We start from the raw sequence: 24250 nt of genomic DNA on the forward strand, positions 1-24250 counted from the left end.
TTCTCTGTGCCAGAATCATTCCGCAAAGGGTTGATGGGCAACAATGTCATATGGCCTGGTTTATTCAACGATGACGAAGAAGAAGTTGCCAATACCTGACTGCAACTCCGAAAACTTGTGCCCAAGTTAGAGAGTGTTTGGTATTGCGTTTGTAACTGCGTTTCGTCAAATTTTGAAATTTTTTTTTTTTTTTTCTAAAATTGAGTTCGGTTTGTACTTTTTGGATCGTTTTGATGTGCTGATGTCAAAAATGATTTTTAAAAAATAAAAAAACATCATTGGCATGCTTTTCGGCATGAAAAGCTATTTGAAAAGCAACCGCTACCACACTACCAAACACGCTCTTAGAGTTACGTAGCAGTAGTAAACGTGGGAGAAGTTACAGGCATGTTCCTGTGCATAATACTGGTGAAAGGCCCATAAAAGTACAGATCGATGGACAAGAAAGTTCTAGCATGGTGGATGAAGATCGTCTCCAAGAGCCACCTCCAAGTTTGGAGCAGAAAGATAGACTGGTGAAAATCGAAGCTGACCCTTCAAGTCCCGAGGCAGCAACTGTTTGTGTTGAAATTTAAGTTGTTAGGATGAAGATTGGAGATATGATTTGTACGTGTTAGGGAGTGTGGTAGCGATTGCTTTTCAAATAGTTTTTTGTGCCGAAAAGTATGTCAATAATGTTTTTTTATTTTTTAAAAATCATTTTTGATATCAGCACATCAAAACGATTCATAAAGTACAAACCGCACTTAATTTTAGCACAAAAAAAAAATTGAAATTTTTTAAAAAACAGGTTCAACCGCAGTGCCAAACTTAAACAATTATCTAGAATTTATATTATTAATTATTTTTAATTATATATATATAAAAGAAATATAAAATTTAAATTTATAGCTATTTAATAATTAAAACTGTTAAACAATTATCTTAATCTAGAATTTCGAAGATATGCTTATAAATTGTGAGAGAGACTATCAAAAAGTATAATTAATTTATTAATTGAGTTATTTGGCCAACACAACTTTGATTACATAGGAAAGTCATGCCAACACTTCTTAAAGTTTGTTTGTTCACTGGTACGATTGAAATTGTATTTTATTTTAATTATATTCTGAAAGTATTTAATAATGATATATATATTATAGTTTTACATAGATTTTATTGAAAAAGTATTTCTTAAAATTTTAGTTTTTAAAAATTTATAGTTTATAATTTTTTTTAATATACCTTTTTAAATTGCAACCATATAATCTATAAGAACACTTTATTTGGTATTGTGGTAGTTTTTACTTTTCAAAATAATTTTTACTTGAAAATATATTAAAATATATTTTTTTATTTTTTAAAATTTATTTTTAACATTAACATATTAAAATAATATAAAATATAATTAACTGTAAATATTTTTTTATAAAAAAAACATTTAGCGATATTCTACAAAGTATAACAACGCCTTGTTTGGGAGGAGGGAGCGTGGAGGAAAAGAAAGGAGCTGGAGAGAGAATGGAAAGAGGAAGCTCATTTCCTTCCTCGGTAGCGCTATGGAAAACGGGGTGCAATGAACTAGAGAGTGGAGACAAAATCTCCCCAAATGGGCCCACCAAGACCATTCTCCTGAAAGCGGAGGAAAGGGGAGGGAATTTTACATGGAAAAAGACATTATTATCCTTATTTTTTCAAAGCAATTAAAATACCGCGTGCTTCTAGTTTCCACTTTCCAGAGGCAAGAATTCTTTTTCACCCTTTTAAGCAAATAAACATTATTTTCTCCGAATCTCCCCCATATTATCTCCCATCCAGACAAACCATTGTTATCGAACCGGTTTAAGATATTACTCAGCTCCGACTAAACCTTAAAATAATATTATTTTAATATTTTAAAACAAAACAACATAATTTTTTATAAAAAATTTAAGAAAATCCCTTCAATTTGATTTGATAAAGTTTAACGTGGATTTGAATGAGCCAAGTGGATCTGCTCAGATTAACAACAAGCCAAGTTCGAAGAAAAACCGAGTAATTTTGGGAAAGGGACAAGCTCCTACAAAAAGCTGAAAGAAGTTTTGGAAGAAGATTAATGAATGCTGTGATTCCAACGAGAAGGAAGCAGGAATTCAGGTAACTATAGATGGTTATTGATACTATCTGACACCGAGCCCTCTTTTCTTCTTCTCCTATATGTTGTTTTTTTTTTTAATAAAAAAATCACCGTATTAATATTACTGAAAATTATGTAAAAAAATTATTATTTTAATTTATAAATATTTTTTAAAATAAAAATTACCCCGATGATAAACCGGGACGTTATATCATACTGTTATTATCCTTTTATCTAATTGACGTGAAAAGTGAAAACAAAAACCACCGAGTGTTTTCTATGATAAATTTATGCGATGTCGCTTTACTTTTGTACCTCCCTTCCGCCTGAAAACGACCGTTCAAACTTTCTCAGATTGGATAGTTTCGTAGCAACTGGCAATCGAAAAGGCGACAGAGATTTTGCGTGGAAATGGCGATTTGTGGCACGTATCCGTCCATTTGCCTCTCGGTTTTTGACCCAGGATTTTCTTTTTAAGAAAAACTTTAAAGTAAAAAGTAATGCCCGCACCAATCAATCACAGGGTCTGAAAAATTGCCATTGCTAAGCTGGAGCATAGCTTAGTGGTCGTTAAAAGGCTATCTCGAGTTCAAATCCCCTCTTCCCACATCAAATTGCTCGGAACACAGCCTATCCCCTGATTCTTAGCTGAATTCCTAGACAGAGATTAATTCTTGTCCATTGAGTTCCTCGGACGTTACTTAACTTCTCCTTCATTTAATACTTTGATTTTTCTATTTTATGCAATGTAACGTCGCTGCTTTAACGAGAATCCGACGCTTTCCCTTCAAATATTATGAGTAAATTTGATTATTTTCAGGTGAGGTAAACCATCAGGTGTTCCTAGTTAAAACAACAAGCACACTATTAATCATTATTAAGATAATGATTAATTAATAGTGTGGTAGTAATTGTTTTTAAAAATATATTTTTTAAACATATTAAAATTATATATTTTTTATTTTTAAAAATTATTTTTAACATCAACATGTTAAAATAATTAAAAATTATAAAAACATAATTAAAAATAAAAGCTATAAAAAATAATTTTGAAACGCAAAAATACTTTTCAGCTTTTTATGATCGTTTTAAAAAATACAAGTTAATAATGACTTTCAAATTAGATTTCAATTGGTAAATTGATTTGAAAAATATGTGAATTTAAAATTGAAATTATCTCAAATTTAGAATAAATCAAAAAAATATTAGACTGACTAAAATTTTAGTAACTTGATAAAAATGGTATTAAGATTTTTTTTTTTAAAAAAAAAAACATTATTTTAATAAATGACCAACTCCAATTGACTTGATAATTCAATAACCAAGATTTTCTAAATCAATCATTAAACAAGTCTCAATTATGCCTATAAGTTTTAAATGAGAAGGGACACACGCATTGTTAGCTTAAGGAATGAATGTCAAATTCATGCTAAGCACATGCTTTTAATGTATATGTCGAGGTGTATCAATGTTTGCACTTAGCTTTCACTACCCAGCCTAAAATTCCATATATATTGTCTACCTTAATTTTGTACAGTAATCTCAATTTAATATTAAGTTTATTGAAAATAAAATTTTATAATTTGTTTTAATTTTTTTTTATGGAGTTATTTTAATTTTAAAATTAGATTTGTGGCTTCTACACATTAATTGAATTGACTAGGAGTTTTTGGATTTTTTTTATAATTATTTTTTAATATTGAATTAAACTAAAATCAAACTTTATAATCTATTTTAGTTTGTTTTATATAAAATTATTTAAATATTAACTAAAACCCACAATTTTCAATTAACTTACCATTTTATATTTGAATTATTTTATTAAATTTTAACTGTTCATAGAAACAGTTAACAAAAAGATTATTATTATTATTATTATTATAGTGAATAATAAGATTTTTTTTTATTAATATGGGTATTTGGATTAACTTACACGTATCTTAATTAATTTATAAATTTTAAAATTAATAATTATATAAATTTTTAATAATTTTAAAATTTATAAATTTGAATTAATAATTTTTAGATAGTAAATTAATCCAAGACTGTATACAAGCACATTATTATACACAAAGTCAAACAGTCAAATGTCAAGTCGAAGTCCTCTTATTTTCGGAAGTACATAGGAAAAATAATTTACTTGCCCGAATTTTTCTTAGCTTCCGAATTACTTGCTGAATTTTAACACTTGCAAACTCATAGTAAGTGGCTCAGTGACAGCAACTAATCCTCAATTCTTACCGCCCCTTCTACCCACGATACAAGGAAGCTAGATGGTTTCCACTTTCAAGTCTCCTCCATCTACAATACTGTCCCACTCATCTGTTAATAATAAATAGAAAAAAAAAATCAATATTCTTCATCATCAAAAGATTCAAAACCCTAGAACAGAAATTCATGCTCCCTTGTCACGACACGTGGCACGTTGCCATCCTTTTTCCTGTTTCATAAACAAGCGAAACCCTGTCTCCAAGTAACACAATCTCTCTCCCCCATCTCTCTCTCTCCCGCCCCTCCCTCGTATCTTCTCCTCTTAAAAAAATCCAATGTTTCTTTCTTGATTTCTCTCTCTCGGCGGAAGAGAGAGGCCCCCATTATTATTTTTTTCTCTAGTGGAGAAAAAAGAAAATAAAAAAGAGAGAGAAAGGGAGTTGAATTGATAGAAAGAAAGCAGAGAAACAATGGCGTTCAAGCACGATTACTGTAGTCTTTACGAAGATTTCGGAGGTGATGAAATTGAGGTTGCTGAAATCTTGTTGGATTTCCCTCGTTTAATTGCTGTTTCTAAGTATGGTTCTCTGCTTCCATTCTCATGGGGTGGTACAAGGCGGAGATCTGCGGAGGCCAATTTGGGTCCAAGATGCGCCGTTCACTCACCACCAACATCAGCGTCGCCTTCCCAAACACCGATATTATCTGTTCCTGTGGGCCCTGCTATTACTCCTCCTCCTCCCCCTGCTGTTGCTACTGAACCAGAGGGATCCATCACCGTCAAAGCTGAACCGGCGACTAGCCCTGCAACACCGCTTTCTTTCTCTCCAAGTGAATCCGATGAGAGGCCTAAGCGCTTGAAGAGGAAAGTCTACACTAAAAAGGTATGTTCTTTGAAATTCTGCTTCTCTGATTGTCCTTTTCAATCCCCTGTTTGGATATGATACGTGGCACTTTCTTGGTGAATTTTTTTTTTTCATGGGTTTTGATTGCTGGGATTTATCTGCAATTTTAGCTCTTTAATGGGTTTTAGATTCCTTTTGTTCTTCAGATTTGACCATGTTTTCTCTTTTACCAAAATAAAGATTCTCTGTTTGCTGATTCTCTTTTATTTTCTTGAATATATGCAGAGAAGAGAGGATTTGCTGAAGATTACAAACCAAATTATTGATAGCAATGAATTGTTAAGAGGGGTGAGTTTTCTTTATTTTCTTACTATTTCAAGATTCTGGGAACAAATCTTGTCCTTTTCTTGGATTTTTGCCATACATGGCATGCTTGCTACGTTATCTTCTGTTTTTAATTATGTTTTTGCTGTTCCTTTCTTTAAGCAAGCAAAACTACAGATGGTGTGGGTACTAATATATCCTTCATGATTCTGTGGAATTGTTTGAAACAGGAGATTCAAAAGGTGACTCGATATTATGAGCATTTGAAAGCTAGAAATTCCTTGTTGAAAGCAAGGAAACAAGAGGTAATCTATCTTTTTCCTCCTGATGAATCAATGCTCCTTTTTTAGTCTTTTTCATTGCTTTTTTTTATGCTGTTGAGTTTCTAAATCTTTTCTACTTTAATTATATTATTAACTTATGTTTTATGTTGAAAAAATTACAGCTAAACATGGGTGTTATTAAAAAAGAAGATCAGTTGAATCTTCCACGCATGAATTCAGTCCAATCAACTGTCAAATGCCCTCCTGTTGTTGATGATCAAAACCATGTTCCTCGACCCATGCCTGGCATCAGAGTTCATCATCATCATCAGCAGCAGCAGCAGCAGCAGCCGCCGTATATGGTGGATAGTAATGCCAACCATCAAGAAATGGGTTGTAATTATCCAAACCCGTATGGCCAAAGAGTGTCCTTGTTCCAATCTATCAGTGCCAGTGATGGCAGGGGCCCCCGTGGCATCCCTGATCTGAATCTAACTGTTGGGGAGCCTGTTTGGATGGACTCTAAACAACTGTTTGTTAATGACAGGAGTGCAGCGGTTAAAAGGGCCATCGCTGCTCAAGCAAGACAAAGAAGGAAGCTCATTTGCAAGGATAAGAGCTTTAATTCCTCTAGTAAATCACGATTCTCATTTAGATGATCTTGGTTTCTTCCTTGATCTCATTTCCCCCTTTAATCCATATGGTAATTAATATGAGATATGTTAGTGATTAGTGCGGTATCTAGCTGTAAATTAGAAAATCTCCCAAGGAGATGATTTTTCCCGAATTATTTGCTTAGGTTTATAAGAGCTGAAAGGCTCAAGGGTCCCCAGGCCCGCCCGTCTTTGCTCTCATTTATGGTCAATATTGCTAATAGTAAGGTAGTTTTTATTTTTATTTTTGTAGTTTTTATTTTTTATTTTTTAAGTATTGTTTTGTTTATTTAGTCTCTTTAATTGCTTATTATGATTTGGGTAAATTATAAAATGGTGTGATTTAATTTATTAATTTTAATTAGATGGCTCGGATTGACAAGCGACATGGATTCAAAATAACATGAAGAAAATAAGAATTGGAGGTAAAAAAAAAAAAAAAAAGTTCGAAAACGGATATGTAATGTAATTTTAACACAAGTGAATGAGCTATATTTGTAATTTTACATTTTTTATATAGGGAAAGATTAAAATTATTATTTTTATATTTAGATAATGTAATAAATTTATTTGTTGATATAGATTTAATATATATTTTTTGAGTTAACAATATAGCTTTTTTTTATTATTATAGTTTTTAATTTAAATAAAATAAAAATAACATTCTAAAATCATATTAGATGATTATTATAAATTATAGTTTTGATTTTCTATGAAAAATAATTGTAATCTTAGTGTTTTTTTTTTTTGTTTGAAAAATTTGACTATATTTTCAATAAATAAAAATGGTTCTTAGTTTTTTTTTATTGAAAAACAAAATAGAATAGAATAATAGTCTTATATTAGTGAACAACTCGAACCATGATTCAAACAATTATATTACTTTGAGTGAAATCTTGTCCATGATCCTCTGAGATAGGACACGAAATGTTTCAAAATTTATAAAGAAAATAGGCTAAATTACAATTATTGCAGGAATTTTTTTTTTTCTTATATCTATGATTCTTGATTAATTACTATAGTAGTAGGTCGGGCTGAATGATATAGTTTAGTCAGTGTTAACACAAAGACTTTGATCTAAAATGTGAAATTTCATTAGAGAGATAATAATCTTTTCTTGTGTAGATCCAATCTTGATCTTTCACAATATAGTAAAGTGGTTAAGAAGTCTCAATCAACTTAAGTTTTGGCACCGAAACTCTTAATCCTAGGATTTTGGACAATGTTATTAGATTTGATTGATTTGGTAATTCAACTTGGTAATCAATAACTTAATAATTGTAACCTCGAGTTTTAAATTAAATTAAGTAAGAGATGATCTGACAAAATTTGATAAATTTAAAAGGCTTATCCCTTTAATTTAATATTTTTTAAAAATATGTTATTTTAACTCAAAAAAATATAAAAAAGATATTATTTTAAATTAATCTACTAAATCTTGGGTCAAATCATGAGCCAATCCGGGTTGAATAAGTTGGATTTTTACTCTTATAATTAGTTAGCGAAGCAAGCTGCGCTCAGTTCTAGGTGCCTGCTTTCATACCCAGTTTTACTTTTATGCAATGAACTCCGTCAAATAATATTATATCCTCTCACTCTCTTACTCGTTCCTTATCCCTATCTGTGAAGTGATTTCATAGTTGTATTTGTGAATTTATTATTGCAAGTGGGATAGATTAAAGAGACAAAATGATGAGGATTGTATTGGATTATGGAAAGCACGCATTTATTTTAACTTATTTTAACGAGTGTTTTTTTTTAGATTTAAGCATATTGATAAAATAATACGATGTAAAAAATATTTCAAAACATAATATAAATTAAAAAGTTGCAAATAATATATATAATTTATGAGACTTGAGTGTCATTTGTGATCTTTTTAAATTAAAAAAATGTTGGATATAATTTTTTTTTTTAAATAAAACCCTGAAAACATATCAAAGCTTTAATAACAATTTAACCAATATTATTAGAAAAATTTTAACAAAACTAATTTAATAATATTAAAAAAAAATCACCGATAATAATTAAAGTAGGCCAAGTGAGCCTTGATATTTTTATATAATTTATTTTGCCCATTGTGTTCATCATTTATGCTTATTTTTATATCATTGAATTTAATTTATTAAGGCGAAACGAGTTTTCTAGCTATACTAGATGTCATTGCCCGCGCGATGCCGCGGGCTTGTGACATGCTTGTGCGTTGTTGTATGTTTGTGGAAAAACAAAATATATGAAGAAAAACTATTGCAATCCACAATGTTTTCAAGGAAAAAACTACAAAGCTAAATTCTTAACCAAATTAATATTTAAAAATTAAATTAACAAAAAAAATTTTGAAAAAAATTATAACAAAAAAAACCGAAAAGAAAAATAAAACATACAGGGAAAACACTGTAGCAATTTATAGTGTTTCATGAGCAAATTTGTAATTTTAATTCTCAACCAGCTCAATATTAAAAATAATAAAATTGATAAAGATAATTTTGAAAAAAATCATAATAAAAAAATTATATAGGGAGACACTGTAGCAATCATAATGTTTTTTTTTTAAAAAAAAAACCATGAAACAAAATTTTAAACCAGCTCAATATGAAGAAAAAAAAATCGAAAAAGATAATTTTAGAAAAAAAATCATAAAAAAAAAAAACCAATATGGAGAAACACTCTAGCAATCCATAATATTTTAAAGAAAAAATAACTATAAAGCTAAATTTCCATATTAAAAAAAAAAAATCAACAAAAACAATTCTGAAAAAAAAAAAAAAAAAAAAATGAAAAAAAGAAGAAGATAATTTTGAAAAAAAAATGAAAAAAAAAACATGTGGGAAAATTAATGTTGAATTCTCAACCAACTTAATATTAAAAAAAATCGACAAAGATAATTTTAAAAAAATACATGCGGGAAAACATTATAGCAAAACAAAAACTATATGAGAAACATTGTAACAATCAACAATGTTTTAAAGAAAAAAACTACGAAGTAAAATCAACAAAAAAAATTTTTAAAAAATAAGAAGAAATTTTTTTAAAAAGCATATAGGAAAATATTGTATTAATTCATAATATTTTAAGAAAAAAAACTAAAAAATAAATTTTCAACCATTTTAATATTAAAAAAATAAACAAAGATAATTTTGAAAAAAAAAACACAAAAAAAGGACAATCTTGAAAAAAAAAAACATCTAAAGACCAAAAAAATAAAAAAAAATGTGGGAAAAAAAAAAGAAAGAAAAAACAAAAAAAAAAAAAAAAAAAAAAAGAAGAAGAAGCATGTGGCGGGGGAAAGCTACAGTACTTTCCCACGCCATTTAGATTATTAGTTAACTAATAGTATTGTCCTCAAAGCTTCAATGTGATTACATGACCATTTTCTCCTCTCTTTTTTTTTTTTTTTTTTTTCTTTTAGAAAGTAAAAAATATATATACATAATATCTGCATTGGTAGTATCACATCCATTATCATATGTAATTAATTCACAACAAAATGAACAATCCCCTGCCCCGAGCACTCAGGGAAATAATTCCTGAGCGCTATTGAGAAACATCAATAGAAAGAAATACAATACAATTGGGACCCCTTTGTGGAGAGGTACCAACAAACATGAAATTTCTTATTCGAGTGCTCAATGGAAAAAACTAACGAGATCACCTTGCGGAACTGAGAATTTCAAAACAACAAAGAATATAGTGACAACCAGCAAGGGCGGCAGACTCGTCAAACCCCATTCCAGCGTTAAGGAAATAGCCACAATTCATATGCTTCTCAGTCATCATAGTTCTCCTCACCTTCCACCTCGTATTCACCATCTTCCTCAACTGTTGCATCCTGGTACTGCTGGTACTCTGCCACTAGATCGTTCATGTTGCTCTCTGCTTCAGTGAACTCCATCTCATCCATACCTTCCCCGGTATACCAGTGCAAAAAGGCCTTGCGACGGAACATGGCTGTGAACTGCTCACTCACCCTCCTGAACATCTCCTGGATTGACGTGGAGTTCCCCACAAAAGTTGATGACATCTTCAGACCCTTTGGTGGAATATCACACACACTAGACTTCACATTGTTTGGAATCCACTCCACAAAATATGATGAATTTTTGTTCTGCACATTAATCATCTGTTCATCCACCTCTTTGGTGCTCATCTTGCCCCTGAACATGGCTGAAGCTGTCAAGTAGCGGCCATGGCGGGGGTCAGCAGCACACATCATGTTCTTGGAATCCCACATCTGCTGGGTCAGCTCTGGGACGGTGAGGGAGATATACCCCTGGGAACCACGAGATGTGAGAGGTGCAAACCCTACCATGAAGAAGTGAAGACGTGGAAATGGGATCAGGTTTACAGCTAGCTTGCGAAGGTCAGAGTTGAGCTGGCCCGGGAACCTCAGACAGCATGTTACACCACTCATAGTTTCAGAGATCAAATGGTTAAGGTCACCAACTGCAAAATTGGGTAGAAAGAAGCTATGGTTTAGTATCAATGAAATAGAACTGTATTCTATCTAACGATAGTTAATCCAAAGGACAACTAGTAACTCACAGCTTGGAGTGCTAAGCTTTAGAGTCCGGAAGCAGATGTCATAAAGTGCTTCATTGTCAAGAACCATGCATTCGTCAGCATTCTCTACCAACTGATGCACTGAGAGGGTGGCATTATATGGCTCCACAACTGTGTCTGAGACCTTTGGTGAAGGGAAAACAGAGAATGTAAGCATCATCCTGTCAGGATATTCCTCTCGGATCTTTGAAATCAGAAGTGTTCCCATGCCAGAACCTGTACCACCTCCAAGCGAGTGGCATACCTGAAAGCCTGGTCAAGAAAAATTGAGACAAATGAGTTCCATCTTCCAACACAGAATAAACAAAAAAAATAAATAGCCAGCTTTCACCAAAACCAAACTGTAAAATATCAGCTTTCTTCGGAAAGTCAGGTTGGAGGATTGATAATTATTTCTTCCTTAAATCCCTCGAGACAAAGAAGTTGTTGATGGATGCTAGCACATACCCAAACAACAGTAATTTCAAAACAGTCAAAATGCCAAGCAGTCATGCACTCCCAGCAAAATCCTGAAGAGCATGAAGTTATGCAAGATCCAGACATGAACTCATGCAAGAACCAAAGGTTAACTACGGCTTTATACAGATAGCCTCCTCTGACCTGTCTCAAAGGTCTCGTGATTTCAAGTCATGATTTACTCGTTTGGCTAATCACCAATAGCAATTTTACATGTCCACCTTTTCGTCGTTCTAATGACAATCAGACATACATACTTATATAGATAATTTGAATCAACATTTAACATCAAAGAAGACAAATGTGGCACTAATTGTCGTTGCCGCTGTTCAAAATTCCTTTCCCATGTGTAATTCAGATCCAGATCCAGATCATAAACTACAGGCATGATTCCAGCCATTTTGACATGATTAACGGTGCTCTTCATCATGAAACATGGGAAAGGAATTTTAAATGAATGATTAGATTGTTTTTCTTTGTCTCTTAAAGCTCACTTACATGATTATTACTTTTTAGGGTGCGGTGCTCTAACTCCAAGATCTACTTTTTAGTGTCAGCATTATAAATGTAAAAAGACAAGTCGCTGCACTGTCCGGCTGGTCCATGATACCATAAAAATCAGACACCATCGTATCTGTTTGTCCAATTACATAGTAGAACAAGATTCATATCCTTCAGTATCCACACCAGACAAGAATGGGGTCTATTGATACAGCTCATCAGCCTTATCAACAACCCATAATATAAAAACAACCAAAACAAAGGAATAATTAATTAAGGATGGCAACAGCCCTAATGAGTAATGACCCACCAGCATATAAAAAAAATATAAAAAAAAATATAGGTGAGAATGAGATGATCAACAATGAGAAAGCTACAACACGAAATTGAAAATTGAGATAATTAAAAAATTATTTGTTCATAGTTTCTACAAATTGAAAAAAAAAAAAAAAAAACATTACATTCCGATTTCAAGGCTTGATTACGAGATTCGCAAAGTGAAATTAATTAACAATGAAAAATCTAAAATTAAAATAATACCAAAACATCAATGCTGACAAACATGGCTAGCAGAACCACCATAATTCAACAACTACAATAAATTGCAAAAAATAAAAAAACCCTGTTGGAGATATTTCCGAATTCTGCCAGTTATAAATTATAATATAAAGACAAAATCATTAAAATAAATCTTCAAAAAATCAACGAAAAAAAAAACTAATAATCGATCGATCTGTTAATCACATTCAGACAACTAATATAAAAAAAAAAAAGAAGATTTAAAAAAAAAAAGTTGAAAAAATACCTTGCAAGCAATCACAATTCTCGGCCTCTTTTCTGACAACATCTAGAACAGCATCTATCAACTCAGCTCCTTCAGTGTAATGGCCTTTAGCCCAATTATTACCAGCACCAGACTGTCCATGCACAAAATTATCAGGCCTAAAGATCTGTCCATACGGGCCGGATCTAATACTCTCCATAGTACCCGGTTCAAGATCCATGAGGACCGCCCTCGGCACATATTTTCCACCGGAAGCCTCGTTGTAATATACATTAATTCTTTCCAGTTGAAGATCAGACGACGCGGCGTCGCCTGAGTACTTCCCGGTAGTATCAATTCCATGTTCGTCGCAAATAACTTCCCAGAATTTTGAACCGATTTGGTTTCCGCATTGGCCTCCTTGAATGTGAAGGATCTCTCTCATCTTGTTTCGTTAATTTGTACAGAGAAACGGGTGACGAAGGAGAGAGGGAGGAGTTAACATATGGAGGGAGAGGGAGAGGCGGGGGTTAAAATGATACAAATAGGAGAGCGGGCAGGATATTTTCCAGGTGTTGTTCACGTGAGGGAACAGAGGAACAGGCGGATACTAACTAATTATTAACCACCTCTAGGGAGGGTGGGCACGTTAAGAAGGTGGGGCCCCGTCATTTGTGCTGTATGGGATCAGCGATCTGGATTTAAAAAAAAAAAACAAAACTTACAAGCTTGTCGGTTATTTTTTAAGAATTTGTTTGTGTAAAATATTTTACGTGTAATGCTTTATGGTGAAATGAGTTTTTAATATTTAATTTAAAAAATATTTTTTAGTAGTGATAATTTTTTTAAAAAATAATGGTGGTGATAATGAAATTGTAAAAGCAATGAAAATAGTGATAGCCTGGTAATAATAATAAAAAAAGATGTTGCTAAAATAAGAGGTGGTTGAAATAATTAATTGTAAATATATTAGAATTTGTAAAATAGGTTACGAGACTTTATAAATTTAAAATACTTTCTCATGAATGAACTAAGTTTTAAGGTTTATTGTTAAATATTTTTTATTAATTAATTTTCATGTAAAATATTTTACAAGAAATAAGCACAATTTTTTCATATAATTTTTAAATTTAAATTAATAGTGATAAAGTACAAATAAACACACTTGGTAGTTGAGTTAAATGTTAGGAGTCATGTGATACCATTTGAGTTTTTCATATTTAAGAATCAAATTTGAAAATAGAAACATAACACTTCTAAATCCAACACATAAATATATACATACACACACACATACATACATACATACATACATAATTTTATTTTATACTTTAGACAGGATCACTCCTATACCGTGTTGGGCCAAATTATCATCCCCAAGTGGATGCGGATCCGGGTCCACATAGAAATACAAACAGGCAGAGCCTAACAATACGAGATTTAAATGGATCAGAGGAATGTAGTATGTCATCATTGTTGCCTCCAGCTGGGTTCCACGGGGCGCCATAACTATTTAGGAAACCCCGACTTTCCTTTTTTACCATGCATGGAGGCTTAAAACATGTCGCCATGGAGATAATCAATGAAATTATAAAGAGTGCTTGGTGTTTTTATATCCAGAAAATCAGACAACTTCTGAGGTCGTTGAAAACTTTAATGCAGACACCATGAATGACCATTTTTTCCATCTCAACAGTCTGCCACTGAACTTTACAGTGCAAATCATGAGTTGAAACGAAAAGAGGATAGTACCAGTAGGCTTTTCAATGCTTTCACAATAAAATGAAAAGGTTACTTAACACCGAACTAATTACAACACGGGAGGAGGGATGGCCGTATTACTCCACCATGATTGAACATGGTACTAATTCATGAAGCGATTTTGGACAACTTGAATGGTGTAGGCTGCTGAGCATCAAGGAAAGATAACAGGTTCCCAACACATAGCTCTAGTGTTGAAGGTGAGATTCGTTGCAGTGCCTTTTGAAATTTAGCGACTCATCCACCAAAAAGTCACTGGTAAAATTGGATCACAGAAGCAAATAGCACACGAATGTGATTAGAAGAACAAGTTACTAACAAAAATAGGTAAGATTAAGAATTGAAAATAAATTGAACTCACGAGATCCGGTCAGCCATTTGTGAGGTTTCCCATCTAGGACTCCATGGATACTCTGTAATGAGAGGCGACTTGACTGGCATGCCAAGGGAATTGAAATGCTATACACAAATATTATAAGCCAGTCAAGGAGAGTATTTGCATGCAAACCATTTGCTCAGTCAATGATAGGAAATAAATGGTTCCATAAATTAAATGAGCTTCAATCATTACTGCTAGGTCTTATACCCAAATTGAGCAATTGATAATACAAGAGACTACCATCAGCAGTCGACTTGATTCTGATGGAGAACTTTCAAAAACAGCAAGCTTCTTATGCTTAATTTTAGTATAGAAACATCATACAATGGCACACAGAAAAGACATAAGACCCTTTGTGATGCAAATCAACCTGTATTGTTCAGGATGATAGGTCAATTCTAAATCTAGTCAAGAGCAAGGCCATGCTGCAAGTGCAAAATAGGAAATCAAGCATGTAATTGATGAAAGTATCTGGTGGGACCTGATCCTGCCACCTCCCATGACGAGGATCAATACAAGTATCCTTGGTAAATGGCACATATAAAAGGAATTTGCACCAGATTCATGTCTTAATATCCTTCTAGCAACACTTGCATGCACAAAAGAGCATGACAATGACATTCACAGATGAATAAATCCATAAATTTTAAACTGGAATAAAGAAATATGATCACCTGTGTACTTTGAAACATCAGAGAAGGCTGCTGTTTTGGAAAGTTGGTTGAAAGGAAAACATGCAGCTGCAGTTTAGGAAATCAAGTTCATATAAACAGCCAAGTGATGTTAAAACATGCACAGAAAAAAATATTTCCATTGAAATAACTTTCTAAGCTTTTCCTATCAGCTACATCCCCAGTATACAACTGACTACCAAACTTGATCTCAACTTAGGCTCTCATTTGTTTCATGTAAAATATGCTTCAGCAAAATATTTTTCTCATTTTCCATGTTTGGCTCACCTAGGAAAACATGGTCAAAGGAAAATATTTTACAGTCAAAGGAAAAGAAACTTAAAACAAGGAAAAACAACTCAGGGTTCTTAAGAGAAGAAAATATTTTACAAGACTTCCTTTGTCGTTAAATCCTGGCCCCATCACTAATTAATTCTTATGTTTTCTTTCTCATCATTTATTTTTCAATACAAGCCAAACACCAAACAATTATTGTCAAGTAGTTTTCACAGCCAAAGAATTAAAAGTAATGCATGCTTTACGTGAAGTAAAATGAGGCTAATTTTAGCATATTTTATGAAAATTTAACTGTTCTGTGGCAAAAAGAAAACCTTCAAATGCTTAGAGCTAACAATCTCCTTTGATATAGGCCTGAAAATATGATATAGTGAAGATCAGGGGCAAATACCTCCTGAAACAATTTAGGTTTGACATTCACTCTTTCCCTATGTTTATATATAATATTACAGAAACTTGCCCCGCCCCTTCTAATATAATTTACAATTGGAGAAGATCTTACTATACCATGAACGTAAAGGGTCCAGAGCAGACAAGATAAGAAGCCTTTCTGCAAAAAACCTGATAAGGAAAGCAATGGTTAACACCAGTCACTCTTGATGGATTAAAAAAAAATGTCTGTATACAAAGTGCCTAGGATACTTACTGGATCAGCTTCTAGTGGCCTTCCAAGCAGTGGGGCTAATGCCTCGATAAACTGCCTTCTAACATCAATTAGAGTAACTGCCTCTAAGACCTGCAAAATGGGAAAGAAGATCTTTTATTAGCAAAAATGGTAGGCGAGCAATATCTCAACTAAAAGGAATCACTGGATGGAAGAAATAAGCTAACCTGTCTCTGAAGGAGTTCTTCCAGGTGGGGAAGATATTCAGCCATGCACCTTTTCAGAAGAAAAGAACCAATAAAAACAAGTCATGCAAATCTTCATACAAAAAGCAACATGTACATATGACAAGACTTGAAGCAAAAATTATATGCATAGCTTACATTCCATCCAACCATGAAGGAAGTTTGACATCATCAATGGAAAACAGGGCTTTCAACTCAGGAGTGCACATTAATTTCAGACGAGGTGCTGAGGGAACAGATGCATACTTTCTACCAACAGGATATATAACCTGCACCAATCAAGAAAAGACTCACAAAACTATTGCAGTTGTGACACAAAATAAAAAGGAAAGAGAGAGAGAGAGAAAATGGGACAGAAAGAAGGAAATAAAAAGAATTCAAGGGAAAATTCAAATACAAGGATAGCAGAAGAAATATCCAACCTGTAAGTATATCTTTTGTGGATGGATCCAGGGGCATGCAGGCACCATTTTATTTATATTCATGTTCATTAAAGGCACTGCGAACTTAACCTCTTCTGGCTACACTAAAATTCAAAGGCACAGAAACCAGTGATGTAGTTAAATACCAACCTAAGCGGTGGATATGTTTGATCACTTCATAGAACCCAGTTAAAATAAATAAAAACGTTTTCATTTCAGCAAATACCTTTTCAACACCGGAACTCATATGCATTTCAATTCCCTGCAGCACAATGACTGGAGTTTCAGTGACATGTAGAAAACTAATCCCGATAGTACAAAGAAAAGCAGTGACAACAAAGTAACGATACAGTAATCTTTTCTACACAAAACAAGTAACTACCAACGATGTCCTAGCCAAATGTCAAGACATTAGCATTATACAAAAGATGCAAGTCAAAAAATTACCTCCCTCGACACAATAGTACTAATCTCAAACTTCAACCTATCATCATCAACTTCTCCCACTCGTTTCTCCTGGTAAGACCTATATTTATCCCTGGAAAACAGAATTTAAAATCCAGTCACAAGTCACGACCAAGACTAATAAAGTGTCAACACTACCCACTCCTAAGACATTCAGGTCCTCAACCTCAATTCAGTTACGAGAGCCAACAGCCGCGTAGGATCTTTATTGTTCCAATCGGTCAAACTGTTCTTAACTAGCCTCGAATCCCCGTCCTCACCGCACGGGACATGAAAGGGATGGAAATCTTCATCCTCAGCACCAAATATAACATCCGGTGCAGCTAATGGAAATTCAGCATTGTATATAACATCCCCTGTAATAAATAAATAGAAATCAAAATTAACCCTAACCACAATAAATGAGTAAACACTTGATCAGTTGATAAAAGAAAACAAAAACAATTATACTAACATTTCATGTAGTCTAAACAGTAAGGAATGAGCAATGTGAATCGATCAAGACTTCCAGGGAAGTACCTGGTGCCTGACCGTGCCTGCTCAATCTGCAAAACAAGCTAATTAAGCCAACATAACCCGAATTTGAAAATCGCAAAATTGCAAATCGGATTAGCGTTTTGTATAATACCTAGGGTTAGGGATTTGGGAGGCAATTTTTACCTGGATGGTGTGAGGATAGTGATTGAGGAGGTACTGGAGGTGGGCGGAGATGAAAGGAGGGAATCCATCATATGACATGGTGGTTTTGGAGGCAATTTGTCGGGTGGTTGGTTTCAGTAAATTCGTTGCGTCGCCGTTTATTGGGGACGGTGCTCACTCGCTCCTCTATGCGGTGTGAGCCTGCCTGGTGAATGCGTACGTTGCTGCCCCATCAGAAATAAATTGCCTAGTGCGTGACTCTTATCCAAAGTTAATTATTTTCCGTTTAGCTTTTATTTTTTAATGTTTTTAAAATTATATTTAATTTTTCTATTACTAATTTTGATATTCTATGTCAAAATTAAAAATATATATTTTTATACTTTTTAATTAAAAATATATATAAAACGTATCACTAATATAAATTTCATTATAATATAGCCAAACAAAACTTAAATCCGGATGTTATATGACTTCTTTTAAAACCTAAACTATAGAGTTAGTGAATTAACTTAAATAAATTAAAATGATTTTATTTATATTTTTTTAAAAGTTAAAATAATATTATTTTGATTTAAAAAAAAAATTAAAATAATTTTGAATGGATCATGGTTAACCATGTAATTGTTTGGTTTTAACTGTAATATTCTCATTTTATTTGATTAAAACTCAACTTTGATAAGATTTTAATAACAACGTTGTTGGCTTATTTAGGTAACAAACGACATCGTTGAATAAAGCAAAGGCCATTAAAACCATTTTGTTCTGTTAGGAATAATTTTGTACTTGTTCTTTTTGTATTTTTCCTCGCTTCCAAAAAAAAATTCGATTAATAAAAATTAGTCTATGTGTTTGAGATAAAAAAAAAAAATCAAGAAAATTTCTACGTCTTTTATAAACCACTAGCTTTGATACCCGTGTAATATCGCGGGTTATTTTTTTTATAAAAAATATTTTAAAAAATAAAAATTAAAAAATTTTAAGTTTTTCTGCAAAGTTATACCCAAGAATCTTGGGTTTGGCTGCAACGCCTGGCCTAAAAGTAATATTTATAATATTAATAATAAAATTAAACTTGCATGACCCAATTTTAAGTGAGCCTGACTGTAACACCAAACCCAAGAATATTGGATGTGGGTCTGGCTATAAGGTCGTGTCATAAAAGTGTGATAATTAAATAGATTAATTAAAAAAACAAAGAAAAAAAATCAACAAAAAGAAAAAAACTAATGAATAAAAAGAAAAAGAAATTGAATTAATTGGGTTAACATTTTAAACTAGGTTATCCTGTAAAACCTGAGATTTGTGTCATGAAAGTTTGATAACTAAATAGAAAAAAAAAATGATGGGTTTACCCATAATTAATTGGGTTAACCCATCAAGCCAAGTTAACCCGTCAAGCTCAGGATATATGTCATGAAAGTCTGATAATTAAATAGAAAGAAAATTAATTTTAACAAACTAAATTAAATGAAAAAAATAACTTGTCAAATCAAGTTAACCCATCAAACCCGAGATTCGTATCATGAAAATATAATAACTAAATAAAAAAAATTAAGCATTAACAAAAAAAATCAAACAAAAAAAATCATTAAAAAAATTAAAAAGAAAAAAATAGTCATATAATATAATACAATATAATAATTATTATAATGAAAAAACGTGGGGAAAACTAAAGCTAAAGCTAAATTCTCAACCAACTCAATATTAAAAAAATAAATTTAACAAAGATAATTTAAAAAATAAACATGTGGGGGAAACACTGCACTAAATAAAAAACATGTAAGGGAAACACTGTAGTAATCCATAATGTTTTTTTTTTCTTTTTGAAAAAAAACTGCAAAGCTAAGTTCTCAACCAGCTTAATATAGAGAAAAATCGAGATCTATATAATAAAAGTATGATAACTAAATAAAAAAAAAATCACATTAACAAACTAAATTAAACAAAAACAATTCATTAAAAGAAAAAAAAAAAAAAAAAAAAGCAAAAAAAAAAAAACCCATGGGCAAAACAAAAAAAAAAAAAAAAAAAAAAAGGTCAAGTGTTTCATTGTGTGCACAGTGATACATTATATGTAAAAAACAGAAGAAACAAAAGTGAGGGAAAAAAAAAAACAAACTTGCTACAGTGAAAAAAACATTTAAAAAAAAAACAAAAGCAAAAGCAAAAAAAAAAAAGAAGGAAAAACTACTACAGAAAAAAAACCAAAAACAAAAAAAAATGCCACAGAAGAAAAAACAAAAAAAAAAACAGCTTTAGCTACAGTGAAAAAACATGACCCGCGCGATGCCGCAGGTCAATTTTTTTTGCATAAAAAATATTAAAAAAAACTAAAATCTAAATGCATTAGGTTTTTTTACAAAGTTATATTTAAGAGTCTTAGGTTTGACTGTAACGCCTAACCCAAATGTAATATTTATAATAACATTAAACTTGAAAGACCAAAGTTTAAGTGGGTCTAGCTGCAATACAAAACCCAATAGTCTTGGATATGAGTCTAGTTGCAAAGTCATGTCGAAAGATATAATACTTAAATAGATTAATTAAAAAGAAAAAAAAACAAAGAAAAAAAACCAACATGAAAAAAAAACTGAATTAACTGGGTTAACCCGTCAAACTTGAGATTCATGTCACGAAAGCCTGATAACTAAATAGAAAAAAAATTAATATCAACAAACTAAATAAAAAAAAAGTTAATAAAAAAAAATAAAGGCATCAACATTTTCACCATGGACTGTATTGTGCAGTCCATAATGAAAGACATAAAAAGAAAAAAAAAAGCAAAAAATAATAATTAAAGACATCAGCCTTTTCACCGTGGACTACATACAATATTAAAAGATGAAATCGAAAAAACAAAATTAATAAGGAAAAAGAAAAACAATCTGAATCAACTGAGTTAACCCGTCAAACCTGGGATCCGTGTCATGAAAGTCTAATAATTAAACACAAAAATTTTAATATTAAAAAACTAAATTAAAAGAATAATTACAAAACAAGAAAATGAAGAAAAAAAGATTTTAAAAAAAAAAAGCATCAGCTTTTTCACCATGGACTGCACTATGCAGTCCATAGTGAAAGGCTTAAAAAGGAAAAAAAAACAAAAAAAAACAAAACAAAGGCATACGCAACGGAGTTATTTTTTTTTTCTTGCATAAAAAATATCAAAAAATACTAAGATTTAAGAGTGTTATGTGCTTCTGCAAAGACATACCCAAGAGCCTTTGGTCTAGCTACAACGCTTGATCCAAGAGTAATATTTATAATAATATTAAACTTGCATGACTCAAGTTTAAGTGAGTCTGGTTGTAACACCAAATTCAAGAGCCTTGAATGTGGGTCTGGTTGCAAGGTCGTGTCATAAAAGTGTGATAATTAAATAGATTAATTAAAAATAATAAAAAAAAACCAACACGAAGAAAAAACCTAATGAAGAAAAAAAAATCTGAATTAACCGGGTTAACCTTTCAAACTAGGATAATCCGTCAAACCTTGGATTCGCGTCATGAAAGTTTAATAACTAAATAGAAAAAAAAAATTGACGGGTTAACATGTCAAGTTTGAAATACGTGTCATGAAAGTCTGATAATTAAATAGAAAGAAATTTAACATTAACAAAACAAACTAAATGAAAAAAATTGATTAAAAAGAAAAAAAGCAAAAAAAATAAAATGTATAGTTAACCAGTCAAATCAGGTTAACTCGTCAAACTCGGGATCAATTAACAAATTAAATCAAACAAAAAAAATTAAAAGGAAAAAAAAACTAAGAAAGAAGCAAAAAAAAATCCATAAAGGCATAAAAAACAAAAAAAAAAATACAAAAAAAAACAAAAACAAAAAATAATATATAATAATAATTATTATTATTATATATATATTATATAAGTATAATTAAAAGGCGTGGGGAAGCTACAGTGCTTTCCCCACGCCTTTTAGAGTTTTTTAATATACTAATTTATAAAATCAGTGACATTATTTTGAGAGAGAGAAAATGAATACACAAATTTAATTTTATTTTTTTGATTCATTTAGGTTGTATGAACCAGTTTGCGTGTATCTTAATTAATCATCATAGCCCTGAACTTAACGATCAGGTAAATCTCTAATTGCTATCAATATTAACAATCTTATGGCTCAAACCTGAAATCACAGAAAAAATAAATCTTTTAATTCTAAAATTTTTACCATTAAATCACTTATTAGATGATTTATTTCACTGTGATGTTGTTGCGCAAGCGGGTCTCCAAATGTAAGGTTGAAAGTTTTGGCAGTAAATATTACACAAAATAAATTCTAAATACATAATTATTTTCATAGAAAAACTTATAAATCTATTGTTTAGAAAATAATTGACAATATTATCAGTCATAACTAAACTCATTTAATAGACAATCATAACTAAACTCAATTCAGAGTAGTGGATATTTTCGAGATAGTCTAAAGATTTTAAGAGCTATGAGCACGAATAATGTATATGAAATTTTTGAAAAGTTCAGTGACCTTCTCATGAATAGGATTTATAAAATTCGTGAACCAAGCTCGTCAATAACGTTATTTAAAATTCACGAGCTTTGATATTCTAAGAGAGAAAAAAATACTATCCAAAGAAGGAAAGCTTGCGTATTAGATTTTATTCAAATCAATGCAAGATTTTTGTTTTAAGTAATTTCATTTCAAACTTGCATCATTGATGATTAGATATTATATATAAAAAAAAAGTTAATATCCTTTGTTGGCAGAAAAATATTTTTTTTAAAAAAATAGTTTTTATAAAATATAAATTATTGAAAAATAGATTATTTATAATGTCATGTTAAATAAATTGAAAAAATAATTTTAAATATTTTGTTATGCCATGAAAAATTACCCAAAATTAACTCATTAATGTTTTTTTAAAGTTTATTAAAGACATATAGATCAAATTTAACAGATAATTTTTTTAAAAAAATGATAAAATTTAAAAAATTCAATATCATGATTTCCAATAAAAATAATAACACTTAAAAGAAAATTATTAGATTTGACAGATAAAAAAATAAAAAAAATAAAATTAATTTTTTTTAATTTTATAAATTAATTAAAATATAACAAATAAAAAATAACAAAGTATTTATTCATTTTACCTTGTTGTTTTCTAAAAAAAAATTTATGAAAGTGTTTTTCAGATAAAATAAAATAAAAATATTATTTTTAGGACCAATTTTTACTCTAGCTGAAAAATATTTTTTCCTCTTAATTTTTATTAAGATTACCAAATATTAGATGGAAAGCGGGAGAAACTAATTTCATAAAAGCGTTTTCCTAGAGAAAACAGATTTTTTTTTTTTTATTGTCGAACACCCTCTAAAAAAAATATTTCCAATACAAGAAAACAAGTTAATAGATATTTTTGATCTAGAAATAAAAAATCTTTCTTTTAAAAACATTAAATAAATAATAATATAAAAAAGATTATATTACTGTTCAACCGCATAACCCATGCACGGGGGTCCACAGATGTTAGCACACAGCAGTGTACCGTTCATACGAGCGTCTGAGGGGATAAATCCTCGAAATGACAGAAATCAAAGAACAGGGACAGGATCGTCAAACACAAAGATAAAAACCCTAAAAACAAAAGCTCCAGCTTCCTATAAATAAAGTGCAGCACCAGCTCCTTGGATGCAGTTCAGACGTGCCGCTGCGGTTTACAAAAGACTGGAGTTTCTCCCATGTCTCCATTCACATCTTCATCCCTTTCTTCTCTTTACGCCTTTTGTTTTTATTTCCATTACTTGTTTTGGCTGTGGAATCAAGTGATGAATTTGGATTACAAATTTCTCACGACGGTCGTCTGAGACACATCGTGTCAATTTTGATGTAATGATCCAATGTTTTCTGATGATTTCGTCTTGCTCTTGTTCTTCTAAGTAATCATAAGTTTTTTCCTACTTAGTTTTCTGTGATGGGGCGAGCATCGTGATGATAAGTTTGAATTTGTCCGATCAATTTCATGACAGGATTATTTACCTCCTACTCATACTGAATGCTCGCTCATCACTGATTTCTCGATACTTTTTTTCTTTTTTGTATTTTATGGGTTAATAATTCT

General features: G+C 31.3%; 3 protein-coding genes and 2 non-coding genes across 9 annotated transcripts; 3 read left to right on the plus strand and 2 right to left on the minus strand.

Annotated features, from left to right (window-relative positions):
* The first annotated feature begins 4489 nt into the window (after positions 1-4489).
* On the plus strand, positions 4490-6635 carry LOC118062030 (uncharacterized). Its single transcript, XM_035075702.2, has 4 exons — positions 4490-5190; positions 5437-5499; positions 5706-5780; positions 5921-6635. The coding sequence occupies exons 1-4, from the start codon at positions 4777-4779 to the stop codon at positions 6395-6397; spliced, it is 1029 nt and encodes a 342-aa protein (XP_034931593.1). The 5' UTR covers positions 4490-4776; the 3' UTR covers positions 6398-6635.
* Positions 6636-9821: 3186 nt separating this feature from the next.
* Positions 9822-13254, minus strand: LOC118062029 (tubulin beta chain). The gene is made up of 3 exons (XM_035075701.2): positions 12714-13254; positions 10934-11203; positions 9822-10834 (listed from the first exon to the last, which is right to left on the minus strand). Exons 1-3 carry the CDS (start codon positions 13114-13116, stop codon positions 10158-10160), a joined length of 1350 nt encoding a protein of 449 aa, XP_034931592.1. The 5' UTR covers positions 13117-13254; the 3' UTR covers positions 9822-10157.
* Positions 13255-14254: 1000 nt separating this feature from the next.
* On the minus strand, positions 14255-18403 carry LOC118062027 (uncharacterized). Of its 5 annotated transcripts, none has more exons than XM_035075699.2 (13): positions 18176-18403; positions 18035-18060; positions 17682-17871; positions 17498-17588; positions 17277-17312; positions 17051-17149; positions 16767-16897; positions 16611-16659; positions 16426-16515; positions 16287-16340; positions 15486-15551; positions 14794-14891; positions 14255-14687 (listed from the first exon to the last, which is right to left on the minus strand). In XM_035075699.2, exons 1-13 carry the CDS (start codon positions 18244-18246, stop codon positions 14621-14623), a joined length of 1068 nt encoding a protein of 355 aa, XP_034931590.1. In that variant the 5' UTR covers positions 18247-18403; the 3' UTR covers positions 14255-14620. The 5 variants fall into 5 exon arrangements, with proteins under 5 accessions (XP_034931590.1, XP_034931588.1, XP_034931589.1 ...); XM_035075697.2 differs by having other exon boundaries at positions 17970-18060; XM_035075698.2 differs by having other exon boundaries at positions 18144-18403.
* Positions 18404-23947: 5544 nt separating this feature from the next.
* On the plus strand, positions 23948-24045 carry LOC118062310 (small nucleolar RNA Z161/Z228). Its single transcript, XR_004689731.1, has one exon. It is a non-coding gene; the product is annotated as a small nucleolar RNA Z161/Z228 (small nucleolar RNA).
* A 67-nt stretch (positions 24046-24112) lies between these two features.
* LOC118062307 (small nucleolar RNA Z105) lies at positions 24113-24184 on the plus strand. Its single transcript, XR_004689728.1, has one exon. It is a non-coding gene; the product is annotated as a small nucleolar RNA Z105 (small nucleolar RNA).
* Positions 24185-24250: the final 66 nt, after the last annotated feature.

Source organism: Populus alba, chromosome 5 (assembly GCF_005239225.2).
Source record: "Populus alba chromosome 5, ASM523922v2, whole genome shotgun sequence".
Taxonomy (NCBI): Eukaryota; Viridiplantae; Streptophyta; class Magnoliopsida; order Malpighiales; family Salicaceae; genus Populus; species Populus alba.